At 44.4% G+C, this 13,362-nt stretch overlaps 1 protein-coding gene across 1 annotated transcript in view; it reads left to right on the top strand.

Moving 5' to 3' along the window:
* The first annotated feature begins 3,639 nt into the window (after positions 1–3,639).
* Positions 3,640–13,362, top strand: part of LOC138672361 (stromelysin-1-like) — a 30,744-nt gene continuing 21,021 nt past the window's right edge. Inside the window, exon 1 of the mRNA XM_069760301.1 lies at positions 3,640–3,775. Coding sequence (XP_069616402.1) covers positions 3,665–3,775 — 111 coding nt within the window. The 5' untranslated portion in view covers positions 3,640–3,664. The remainder of the gene's footprint in view (positions 3,776–13,362) is intronic.

Genomic DNA, 13,362 nt, shown 5'->3' with positions numbered 1-13,362 from the left:
GCTCCGGTGTTGGTGAGGCGGTAGCTCCGGTGTTGGTGAGGCGGTAGCTCCGGTGTTGGTGAGGCGGTAGCTCCGGTGTTGGTGAGGCGGTAGCTCCGGTGTTGGTGAGGCAGCAGCGGTGTCAGTGCAGGCTGTAGGCTTTCCTGAAGAGATAAGTTTTCAGGTTCCGTCTGAAGGATCCGACTGTGGTTGATAGTCGGACGTGTTGGGGCAGAGAGTTCCAGAGGATGGGGGATATTCGGGAGAAGTCTTGGAGGCGATTGGATGAGGAGCGAATAAGTGTGGAGGAGAGAAGGAGGTCTTGGGAGGACCGGAGATCACGTGAGGGAAGATATCGAGAGATTAGTTCAGAGATATATGGAGGAGACAGGTTGTGGATGGCTTTGTAGGTCAGTATTAGCAATTTGAACTGGATACGCTGAGGGAATGGGAGCCAGTGAAGAGATTTGCAGAGGGGGGAAGCGGAGGAGTAGCGAGGAGAGAGATGGATTAGTCGGGCAGCAGAGTTAAGGATGGACTGGAGAGGTGCAAGGGTGTTAGCAGGGAGGCCACAGAAAAGGATGTTGCAGTAGTCAAGGCGGGAAATGATGAGGGCGTGCACAAGCATTTTAGTAGATTGGGGGTTGAGGAAAGGACGGATCCTGGAGATATTTTTGAGCTGGAGGCGACAGGAGGTGGAAAGAGCTTGGATGTGTGGTTTGAAGGACAGGGCAGAGTCGAAGGTTACTCCGAGGCAGCGGACTTCGGGTACAGGGGAAAGCATGATGTCATTGACTGCGATAGATAGGTCAAGTAAGGAAGATTTGTGGGATGGAGGAAAGATGATGAGTTCAGATTTGTCCACATTGACTTTGAGGAAGCGAGAGGAGAAGAAGGAGGATATGGCTGATAGGCACTCTGGGATTCTGGACAGCAGAGCGGTGACGTCTGGGCCAGAGAGGTAGATCTGAGTGTCGTCAGCATAGAGGTGGTACTGGAATCCATGGGACTTTATGAGTTGTCCCAAGCCAAGTGTATAGATTGAGAAGAGTAGGGGTCCTAGAACAGAGCCTTGGGGGACTCCAACAGAGAGAGGGTGGGATGAGGAGGTAGTATGGGAGTGGGAGACGCTGAATGTGCGGTTGGAAAGGTACGAGGCGATCCAGGATAGGGCGAGGTCTTTGATGCCAAAGGAGGAGAGCATCTGCAGTAGGAGGCAGTGGTCAACTGTGTCGAAAGCAGAGGACAGGTCTAGAAGGAGGAGTACAGAGTATTGTCCAGTAGCTTTGGCGGTAAGTAGGTCGTTAGTGATATTGGTCAGGGCAGTCTCAGTTGAGTGATGGGGGCGGAAACCAGATCAGTATCAGCAAAGTAGCTATTATCCGCAAATTTAGAAAGTCACCAACCAAAGTAGAATTAATATAATAAAATATAGCTTTTAATAATTTCTTTAAAATATGATGATACAATTCCACAATGCTATGCGCTGGTCTATCTGGCAAAACTAATTAGAGGATCAATATAGCAGATGTCCTAAACTTTTTATTTTTACTTACCAGAACAAAATAGAGATAAACTCGTGTCATGCACTATAATCTAATCAGGACTCAGGAGATGACACCTCTGCAGTCAGCACTGCTTATGATCTGCAGTGCAGTAAGCAGATCTCCTAATCACCTATCATATCTATGCTTTTCACTCACTGGGTGGGCACATCAGGAGACACACTGTGTGTTAATATTAATATGGCACTAGAGTCCTGATGTTGATGCTAGTGACCACAATATGAGCAGCACGCAGTGGCACCGATGCCGATTTTTTATAAACAACTGCCAGACCCTCCAAAGATGAAGCGAAAGCTGCAGAACCAATCTGCCTATTCATACCATCCAGCCAATCAGGGATAGCTGCTCAGGATCAAAAGATTAAGCATCATAGGAGACGTGTTAACAGTTCTGGTAACCAGGGATGCTCAATACCAAAGATTCAGGTAAAGTTACCAGAATTCACAGCCACTGGGGCTCCAAGCAGCTCAGAGGCCTGGAAACCTTAAGGGAGATTTTATGGGAAAATTTAAGGTCACTGCAGTTTTCTGATGCTTTAAGACCTAGAGACTGTGAACTAAGGTTACCTTGGGTATGTATTTTACTGTACATTTTAATAAATAAATATGTAAAAAAAAGCAATGTGGGGTGCCCCTTATTTTTAATAGCCAGTCAAAGGAAAGCAGACAGCTGGGGGCTGGTGTTATTATTCTGGGAAAGGGCCAATATCCATCAAGCTTCTCAACCTATTAATATCAGTTCACAGTTGTCTGCGTAGCTTTTACTGGTTATTAAAATGGGTGGACCACCCAAAAAAAGATGCGCAGTCCCCCTATATTTAATGACCAGCAAAGGCTAAACAGACAGCTGTGGGCTGATATTAACAGGCTGAGAAGGGGCCATGGACATTGGCCCCCTCCCAGACTAATAAGATCTGCCCTCAGCTGCACCAGAAATGGTGGGGAAAAGAGGAGATTTGTCGGGGAGTGTTTTGCTAAATTAAAGAACTAATTTTCACAACAGGGTTAGTAATGGAGTTGTCTTATAGACGCCTCTCCATTACTAACTGCTGGGCTTGATATCAGCTGATATTACAAAGCTGACATCAACCCCAAAATATTATCCCACTTGCCAATGCACCAATGCAAGCGGAAAGAGCCGGGCAAAACTGCTGAGGGCTGATATTATTACTCTGGGAGAGGGCCAATATCCATGGCCTGTTCCCAGCCTATTATTATCATCCATCAGCGCTGTCTGCTTTAGCTTGGCTGATTATCAAAAATGGGGGCACCACATGCTGTTTTTTTCAATAGACCCCTCTATTTCTGATAACCAGCCAAAATAAAGCTGACATCTGAGGTCTGCAGCCTGCAGCTGTCAGCTTTACATGCGCTTGTTATAAAGAATAGAGGAGACCCCATGTCTTTTTTTTAACACAGTGAGATGGCCAATCACAGCCTTGAAAATACTTGACAGGGCAGCGATGGGGCCAAAATTGCCCAAACAGAAAAATCTTGTTGCTTGACTGCACTTCCTCCTTTCAACAAGCTTTGTTCAGGCTGCCAAACTCAAACAGTAACACGGAACTTCTGGGGAAAGTCCATGTTTGGGGTCAATAGATATCCAATACTGACCACGATTTTTACCATTTGGGTTTGCCTATCTCTAGTCAGCAAGACAGACAGATATCAATCAAAAGAGAGATGTCTTGGATGTAAATGAACAAGGGATTTTTTTTTAGGTGCTCTGCGTGGGACAAAGCATCTGATGCTTACTTTGCATATTTATGAATACATAGATTTCACCAAAGTAACTGATAGAAGAGCAAATAAAAAAGGTATCAAATCAATACATTTATCTTTAAAATGTTTAAAAAAGAGTAAACTTGCTGACAGATTCCCTTTAAGTAAGTTACTATGTACTGGAAACGTGTGGGTTTGCCACAGAATAAAATACGTGGGCCGATATTTGCTGTTCTATGATTACAGTGTACATGTGTCTGTACTGTTAAAGGAATATTAATGTAAAACGACCTCTGTTAATTTCGTAACTAATTACTACATTGCAACACACCTTCAGCTATAAAACATGACGATGTGAGTGGCACAGTACAGTGCAGGCTGTATACTCCGACTGCCACCATGATGCAAGTACATTGCTTGGTCCTGCTTTCACTGTGTTGTGGCGCTCTTTCCATGCCAAGACTCCATGACAACTCTGGCTTCAGTTCTTCTGAACAGAATTTAGCAGAGGTATGTTTCTGTAAAAAAAAAAAATTACATAAAACTCAAAAGGGTTAACATAGTTTCATCAATTAAGAGGATTTATTGTATAATTACAGGATACAAAAAATAACTAATATATACATTAATTTGTCACAATTTTCAAGATTTCTGCTTGGTATTGTACACTAGAAACCTTCATTGTTTATTTCTAGGAATGAAAGAGATGTGAGATGTGATGACTGTACTGTAAGTGTAGAAACATAGAAATAATGGGGTGCTCACTGTATACAGTTGGTGCTCTGGAGTAAACTATTAGCCAATTAAAAATTCAGACAACCCCAGCACTCAAAATTCAAGTTTTTATTTGTGAAATGGTTCCTTGAAAAATGCCCACAGGACAATTGCCCACAGGAAAATTTCCCACATGAAAAATAACCCCAGCACTCAAAATTCAAGTTTTTATTTGTGAAGCAATGCTCGGTTCCAGATGATAGACATGCATGGATAAAAAGATTCACAGTTCATCAGACCCAAGTGACAACAGACAATTCATCGACATTTCAGCTTTAAAATGCCGTTCTCAAGATATATCTGTGAGGAGAAGGGTTCTGAATTCTCAGTGGTGGGATTCACATGTGTACTGTGGCCAAGTGAAGTGCGCACTTCTGTGATCTTTATATCCATGCATGTCTATCATCTGGAACTGAGGTTTTTTTTTCACAAATAAAAACTTTAATTTTGAGTGCTGGGGTTATCTGAATTTGTGATTGTACTGTAAGTGTATCCAGTCCTGCGACTATGTATCCATCAGATAAGTAATGTAGATTTTTATGGTTTATTTGCAAAGATTGAAGGTTAAATGACAGAAAGCAGAGTTGAAAAATGTGAGGAATTTATACAAATAGCAAAATGGAAAACTGGGTAGATTTTGATCAACAAATGCTAACTCTGTGAGCTAATAATAATGGCACTCAGATGGGTTTTCCAGTTGATTTAAATGGCCTATAACTTTGTAATCTGCCTTGCTTTAATTTATCAGCATTATCAACATAGGTTTATGTCAGTAAATATGAATACTCTAGACTAAATTTAGAAGCTGAAAATATGCATTGCTAGTCCTGGATATATTTGCAACCAGTTTAAACAATCCTCTGAGAGCTAAATATGTTAGCAAATGTAAATTAGTAAGATATAAGGAACAGATAACATAATGTATAATTGCTTAGTCAGAGTAAAAGAATGTTTGCCATCTGATAAACAAGTAAAAGTCTGCCAAATGTGCTGTACACAAAATTACTTTGAAATTGTTAAAGGTACTGTCACACTAGACGATATCGCTAGCGATCCGTGACGTTGCAGCGTCCTCGCTAGCGATATCGTCCAGTGTGACAGGCAGCAGCGATCAGGTCCCTGCTGGGAGATCGCTGGTCGGGGAGGAAAGTCCAGAACTTTATTTCGTCGCTGGACTCCCCGTAGACATCGCTGAATCGGCGTGTGTGACACCGATTCAGCGATGTCTTCACTGGTAACCAGGGTAAACATCGGGTAACTAAGCGCAGGGCCGCGCTTAGTAACCCGATGTTTACCCTGGTTACCAGCGTAAAAAAACAAACAGTACATACTTACATTCAGCTGTCTGTCCCTTGCCGTCTGGTTCCTGCACTGACTGCTGGCCGTAAAGTGAAAGCAGAGCACAGCCACAGCGGTGAGTCACCGCTGTGCTGTGCTTTCACTTTCACTTTACGGCCAGCAGTCAGTGCAGGAACCAGACGGCAAGGGACAGACAGCTGAATGTAAGTATGTACTGTTTGTTTTTTTACGCTGGTAACCAGGGTAAACATCGGGTTACTAAGCGCGGCCCTGCGCTTAGTTACCCGATGTTTACCCTGGTTACCGGGGACCTCGGGATCGTTGGTCGCTGGAGAGCTGTCTGTGTGACAGCTCTCCAGCGACCAAACAGCGACGCTGCAGCGATCCGGATCGTTGTCGGTATCGCTGCAGCGTCGCTAAGTGTGACGGTACCTTTAAAGGAAATATATCATAATATAAATCCTTACAAACCAAATATATGGGCATGCAGGTCTTTAAAATGTAAACCCATCAACTTTTTATAACTTCTATCTGTTGCTGTATTCCTGAGCGTTTAGCATTTTTAGCATTTACATCCATACGCAAAGCAAGACTTAGCGTACTGTCACACAGTGGCACTTTGATCGCTAGGACGGCACGATCCGTGACGTTCCAGCGATATCGTTACGATCTCGCTGTGTCTGACACGCTACTGCGATCAGGGACCCCGCTGAGAATCGTACTTCATGGCAGATCGTCTGAAACTTTATTTAATCGCTGGATCTCCCGCTGACATCGCTGAATCGGCGTGTGTGACGCCGATTCAGCGATGTCTTCACTGGTAACGATCCCGAAGTCCCCTGGTAACCAGGGTAAACATCGGGTTACTAAGCGCAGGGCCGCGCTTAGTAACCCGATGTTTACCCTGGTTACCAGCGTAAACGTAAAGAAAACAAACACTACATACTTACCTTCAGCTGTCTGTCCCCGGCGCTCTGCTTCTCTGCACTCCTCCTGCATTCTGTGTCAGCACCGGCCAGCCAGAAATCACAGCGGTGACAGTGCAGAGGAAAGCAGAGCGCCGGAGGACAGACAGCGGAATGTAAGTATGTAATGTTTTTTTTTTTTACGTTTACGCTGGTAACCAGGGTAAACATCGGGTTACTAAGCGCGGCCCTGCGCTTAGTAACCCGATGTTTACCCTGGTTACCAGGGGACTTCGGGATCGTTGGTCGCTGGAGAGCTGTCTGTGTGACAGCTCTCCAGCGACCAAACAGTGACGCTGCAGCGATCGACATCGTTGTCGTATCGCTGCAGCGTCGTTTCAGTGTGACGGTACCCTTAAGCCTCTTAACCCCCGAGGGTGGTTAGCATGTTAATGACCTGGTCAATTTGTACAATTCTGACCACTATCGCTTTATGAGGTAATAATGCTGGAATGTTTCAACGGATCCTGGTGATTCTGAGAATGTTTTTTCATGACATATTGTACTTCATGTTAATGGTAAAATTTCTTCGATATAACTTGCGTTTGTTTATTTGTGTAAAAAATTGAATTTTGGCGAACATTTTGCAATTTTCAAACTTTGAATTTTTATGCCCCTAAATCAGAGAAATATGTCACACAAAATAGTTCATTAATAAGATTTCCCACTTGTCTACTTTATATAAGCACAATTTTTTAAACATAATTTTTTTTCGTTAGGAAATTATAAGGGTTAAAAGTTGACCAGCGATTTTTCAATTTTGCAACAAAATTTACAAAACCATTTCTTTTAGGGACCACCTCACATTTGAAGTGACTTTGAGGGGTCTATATGACAGAAAATTCTCACAAGTGACACTCATAAAAAAACTGCACCCATCAAGCTGATCAAAACCACATTCAAGAAGTTTATTAACCCTTTAGGTGCTTCACAGGAATGAATGAAATGTGAAAGGGAAAAATGAACATTTCACTTTTTCCACTAAAATGTAAATTTAGACTAATTTTTTTATTTTCACAGGGGTAACAGGAAAAAATAAAACCCAAAATTTGCAATGCAATTTCTCCTGAACATGCCAATACCCCATATATGGGGAAAAACCACTGGGTGTATGGCAGAGCCTGGAAAGGAAGAAGCGCTGTTTGACTTTTTCAACGCAAAATTGGCTGGAATTGCGATCGGATGCCATGTCGCGTTTGATAGCCCCTGATGTGCCTAAACAATGGAAACACCCCACAAGTGCCCCCATTTTGGAAACTAGACCCCCCGGAGGAACTTATCTAGATGTGTGTTGAGCACATTGAACCCCCAAATGTTTCACTAAAGTTTATAGTGTAGAGCCGTGAAAATAAAAAGTCATATTTTTTCCACAAAAATGATATTTCAAACTCCCAATTTTTTATTTTCCCAAGGTAACAGGAGAAATTGGATTTCAAAAGTTGTTCAATTTGTCCGGAGTACGTTGATACTCCATATGTTGGGGGGAATCACCACTGTCTGGGCGCATGACAGAGCTCGGAAGGGAAGGAGTGCCGTTTGACTTTTTCAACGCAAAATTGGCTGGAATTGAGATCAGACGCCATGTCGCGATTGGAGAGCCCCTGATGTACCTAAACAGTGGAAACCCCAAAGTGACCCCATTTTGGAAACTAGACCCCTCAAGGAACTTTTCTAGATGTGTGTTGAGCACTTTGAACCCTCAAGTGTTTCATTAAAATTTATAATGCAGAGCCGTGAAAATAAAAAATTATATATTTTTTCCACAAAAATTATCCTTTAGCCCCCAATTTTCATTTTCACAAGGGTAACAGGAGAAACTGGACCCCAAAAGTTGTTGTGCAATTTGTCCTGAGCATGCTGATATCCCATATGTGGGATAAAACTACTGTTTAGGCACACATCGGGGCTCGGAAGGGAAGTAGTGACGTTCTGGAATGCAGACTTTGATGGAATGGCCTGCAGGCATCATATCGCATTTGCAGGGCCTATGATGTGCCTAAACAGTAGAAACTCCCCAGAATTGACCCCATTTTGAAAACTAGACCCCTTAATGAACTTATCTAGGTGTGCCAAAACACTGGCAATGCCCAACAAGTGCATTCTTTTTGGAACTAATCTACTGTTTCCTGGTATGTGAATTTAATAATGTAGTGGCATATGTGAGTTGTGTAGTGTTTGTCAGGTTGTCATACGTCAGTTGGGTAAGTCAGAAATGAATTTAGTAGTCCATGGATGTGGGGTACAGTCTGAAGTATTCTTTCATACACAGGCCCGGTTTATTGGGGCAGGTGTTGAATTGATAAATGGTGTCCTTGCATATTCCTAGCCTGATACCTAGCCTTGACCTATTCAAGCGTGCTTTAAAAACCCATCTCTTCAAACAAGCCTACCACATCAACTACTCAGTAAACTACCGTATATACTTGAGTATAAGCCAACCCGATTATAAGCCTACCCCCCTAATTTTGCCACAAAAAACTGGGAAAACTTATTGACTCGAGTATAAGCCTAGGGTGGAAAATGCAGCAGCTACCGGTGAATTTCAAAAATAAAAATAGATGCTCCATACCATTCATTATTGCCCCATATATGCTCCATATAAAGTTGTGCCATATATAGTGCTGCATACTGTTCATTATCGCCCCATAGATGCTCCATATAAAGCTGTGCCCCATATATAATGCTCTGCACCGTTCATTATGGCCCCTGTTTTGAATAGGTAATTCAGAACCACAATGGACCTTAAAGTTCAGAGCACACAAGTAACCTGACAAAAACCACAAAACATAGGACGAGCTCTGAGATGTGGGAACTCTGCTGACCGCAATCCCTAAACCTATCAAACCACACTAGAGGTAGCCGTGGATTGCGCCTAACGCTCCCTATGCAACTCGGCACAGCCTGAGAAACTAGCTAGTCCTGAAGATAGAAAAATAAGCCTACCTTGCCTCAGAGAAATTCCCCAAAGGAAAAGGCAGCCCCCCACATATAATGACTGTGAGATAAGATGAAAAATACAAACACAGAGATGAAATAGATTTAGCAAAGTGAGGCCCGAGTTACTGAATAGACCGAGGATAGGAAAGATAGCTTTGCGGTCAACACAAAAACCTACAAACAACCACGCAGAGGGGCAAAAAGACCCTCCGCACCGACTAACGGTACGGATGTGCTCCCTCTGCGTCTCAGAGCTTCCAGCAAGCAAGAAAAAACAAAAAAGCAAGCTGGACAAAAATATAGCAACAAAAGAACACAAGCAGAACTTAGCTTATGCTGAGCAGACAGGCCACAGGAACGATCCAGGAGGAAGCAAGACCAATACTAGAACATTGACTGGAGGCCAGGATCAAAGCACTAGGTGGAGTTAAATAGAGCAGCACCTAACGACTTAACCTCATCACCTGAGGAAGGAAACTCAGAAGCCGCAGTACCACTTGTGACCACAGGAGGGAGCTTGATCACCGAATTCACAACAGTACCCCCCCTTGAGGAGGGGTCACTGAACCCTCACCAGAGCCCCCAGGCCGACCAGGATGAGCCATATGAAAGGCACGAACAAGATCGGCAGCATGGACATCAGAGGCAAAGACCCAGGAATTATCTTCCTGACCATAACCCTTCCACTTAACCAGATACTGGAGTTTCCGTCTCGAAACACGAGAATCCAAAATTTTCTCCACTATATACTCCAACTCCCCCTCCACCAAAACCGGGGCAGGAGGATCAACAGATGGAACCACAGGCGCCACGTATCTCCGCAACAATGACCTATGGAATACGTTATGGATGGAAAAAGAATCTGGAAGGGTCAAACGAAAAGACACAGGATTAAGAACCTCAGAAATCCTATACGGACCAATGAACCGAGGCTTAAACTTAGGAGAGGAAACCTTCATAGGAATATAACGAGATGACAACCAAACCAAATCCCCAACACGAAGTCGGGGACCCACACAGCGTCTGCGATTAGCGAAACGTTGAGCCTTCTCCTGGGACAAGGTCAAACTGTCCACTACATGAGTCCAAATCCGCTGCAACCTGTCTACCACAGTATCCACACCAGGACAGTCCGAAGACTCAACCTGCCCTGAAGAGAAACGAGGATGGAACCCAGAATTGCAGAAAAACGGTGAAACCAAGGTAGCCGAGCTGGCCCGATTATTAAGAGCGAACTCAGCCAACGGCAAAAAGGACACCCAATCATCCTGATCAGCAGAAACAAAACATCTCAGATATGTTTCCAAGGTCTGATTGGTTCGCTCAGTCTGGCCATTTGTCTGAGGATGGAAAGCCGAGGAAAAAGACAAATCAATGCCCATCCTAGCACAAAAGGCTCGCCAAAACCTCGAAACAAACTGGGAACCTCTGTCAGAAACGATGTTCTCTGGAATGCCATGTAAACGAACCACATGCTGGAAGAACAATGGCACCAAATCAGAGGAGGAAGGTAATTTAGACAAGGGTACCAAATGGATCATCTTAGAGAAGCGATCACAAACTACCCAAATGACCGACATTTTTTGAGAGACGGGGAGATCCGAAATAAAATCCATAGAGATATGTGTCCAAGGCCTCTTCGGGATCGGCAAGGGCAAAAGCAACCCACTGGCACGAGAACAGCAGGGCTTAGCCCGAGCACAAATCCCACAGGACTGCACAAAAGAACGCACATCCCGCGACAGAGACGGCCACCAAAAGGATCTAGCCACCAAATCTCTGGTACCAAAGATTCCAGGATGACCAGCCAACACCGAACAATGAACCTCAGAGATAACTTTATTCGTCCACCTATCAGGGACAAACAGTTTCTCTGCTGGGCAACGATCAGGTTTATTAGCCTGAAATCCCTGCAGCACCCGCCGCAAATCAGGGGAGATGGCAGACACAATCACTCCCTCTTTGAGAATACCCGCCGGCTCAGGCAAACCCGGAGAGTCGGGCACAAAACTCCTAGACAGGGCATCCGCCTTCACATTTTTAGAGCCCGGAAGGTACGAAACCACAAAGTCAAAACGGGAGAAAAACAGCGACCAACGAGCCTGTCTAGGATTCAACCGTTTGGCAGACTCGAGATAAGTCAAGTTCTTGTGATCAGTCAAGACCACCACGCGATGCTTAGCTCCTTCAAGCCAATGACGCCACTCCTCGAATGCCCACTTCATGGCCAGCAACTCTCGATTGCCAACATCATAATTTCGCTCAGCAGGCGAAAACTTCCTGGAAAAGAAGGCGCATGGCTTCATCACCGAGCAATCAGCACCTCTTTGTGACAAAACAGCCCCCGCTCAAATTTCAGAAGCATCAACCTCAACCTGGAACGGAAGTGAAACATCTGGTTGACACAACACAGGGGCAGAAGAAAAACGACGCTTTAACTCTTGAAAAGCTTCCACAGCAGCAGAAGACCAATTGACCACATCAGCACCCTTCTTGGTCAAATCGGTCAATGGTTTAGCAATACTAGAAAAATTACAGATGAAGCGACGATAAAAATTAGCAAAGCCAAGGAACTTTTGCAGACTCTTCAGAGATGTCGGCTGAGTCCAATCATAAATGGCCTGGACCTTAACAGGGTCCATCTCGATGGTAGAAGGGGAAAAAATGAACCCCAAAAATGAAACCTTCTGAACACCAAAGAGACACTTTGATCCCTTCACAAACAAAGAATTAGCACGCAGGACCTAGAACACCATTCTGACCTGCTTCACATGAGACTCTCAATCATCCGAGAAGACCAAAATATCATCCAAGTATACAATCAGGAATTTATCCAGGTACTCTCCGAAGATGTCATGCATAAAGGACTGAAATACTGATGGAGCATTGGCAAGTCCGAATGGCATAACCAGGTACTCAAAATGGCCCTCGGGCGTATTAAATGCAGTTTTCCATTCATCGCCCCGTTTAATACGCACAAGATTATATGCACCACGAAGATCTATCTTGGTGAACCAACTAGCCCCCTTAATCCGAGCAAACAAATAAGATAGCAGCGGCAAGGGGTACTGAAATTTGACCGTGATTTTATTTAGAAGGCGGTAATCAATACAAGGTCTCAGCGAACCATCCTTCTTGGCCACAAAAAAGAACCCCGCTCCCAATGGCGATGACGACGGCCGAATATGACCCTTCTCCAAGGATTCCTTTACGTAACTCCGCATAGCGGCGTGCTCAGGTACAGATAAATTAAACAGTCGACCCTTAGGAAACTTACTACCAGGAATCAACTCGATAGCACAATCACAATCCCTATGCGGAGGTAGGGCATTGGACTTGGACTCATCGAATATATCCCGGTAATCAGACAAGAACTCTGGGACCTCAGAAGGGGTGGATGATGAGATAGACAGAAATGGAACATCACCATGTGCCCCCTGACAACCCCAGCTGGACACAGACATTGATTTCCAATCTAATACTGGGTTATGGACTTGTAGCCATGGCAACCCCAACACGACCACATCATGCAGATTTTGCAACACCAGAAAGCGAATATCCTCCTGGTGCGCAGGAGCCATGCACATGGTCAGCTGGGTCCAATACTGAGGCTTATTCTTGGCCAAAGGCGTAGCATCAATTCCTCTCAATGGAATAAGACACTGCAGGGGCTCCAAGACAAACCCACAGCGCCTAGCAAACTCCAAGTCGATCAAATTCAGGGCAGCGCCTGAATCCACAAATGCCATGACAGAGTAGGAAGACAAAGAGCAGATCAAAGTAACGGACAAAAGAAATTTCGACTGTACCGTACCAATGGTGGCAGACTTAGCGAACCGCTTAGTGAGCTTAGGACAATCAGAGATAGCATGAGTGGAATCACCACAGTAGAAACACAGCCCATTCTGACGTCTGTGTTCCTGCCTTTCAGCTCTGGTCAAAGTCCTATCGCACTGCATAGGCTCAGGTTTATGCTCAGATAATACTGCCAAATGGTGCACAGATTTACGCTCATGCAAGCGTCGACCGATCTGAATGGCCAAAGACATAGACTCATTCAGACCAGCAGGCATAGGAAATCCCACCATGACATCCTTAAGGGCTTCAGAGAGACCCTTTCTG

This window comes from Ranitomeya imitator, chromosome 3 (genome assembly GCF_032444005.1).
Source record: "Ranitomeya imitator isolate aRanImi1 chromosome 3, aRanImi1.pri, whole genome shotgun sequence".
NCBI lineage: Eukaryota > Metazoa > Chordata > Amphibia > Anura > Dendrobatidae > Ranitomeya > Ranitomeya imitator.
The sequence above is the reverse complement of the archived record's forward strand: the minus strand, read 5'-3'. Positions and strand labels throughout refer to the sequence as shown.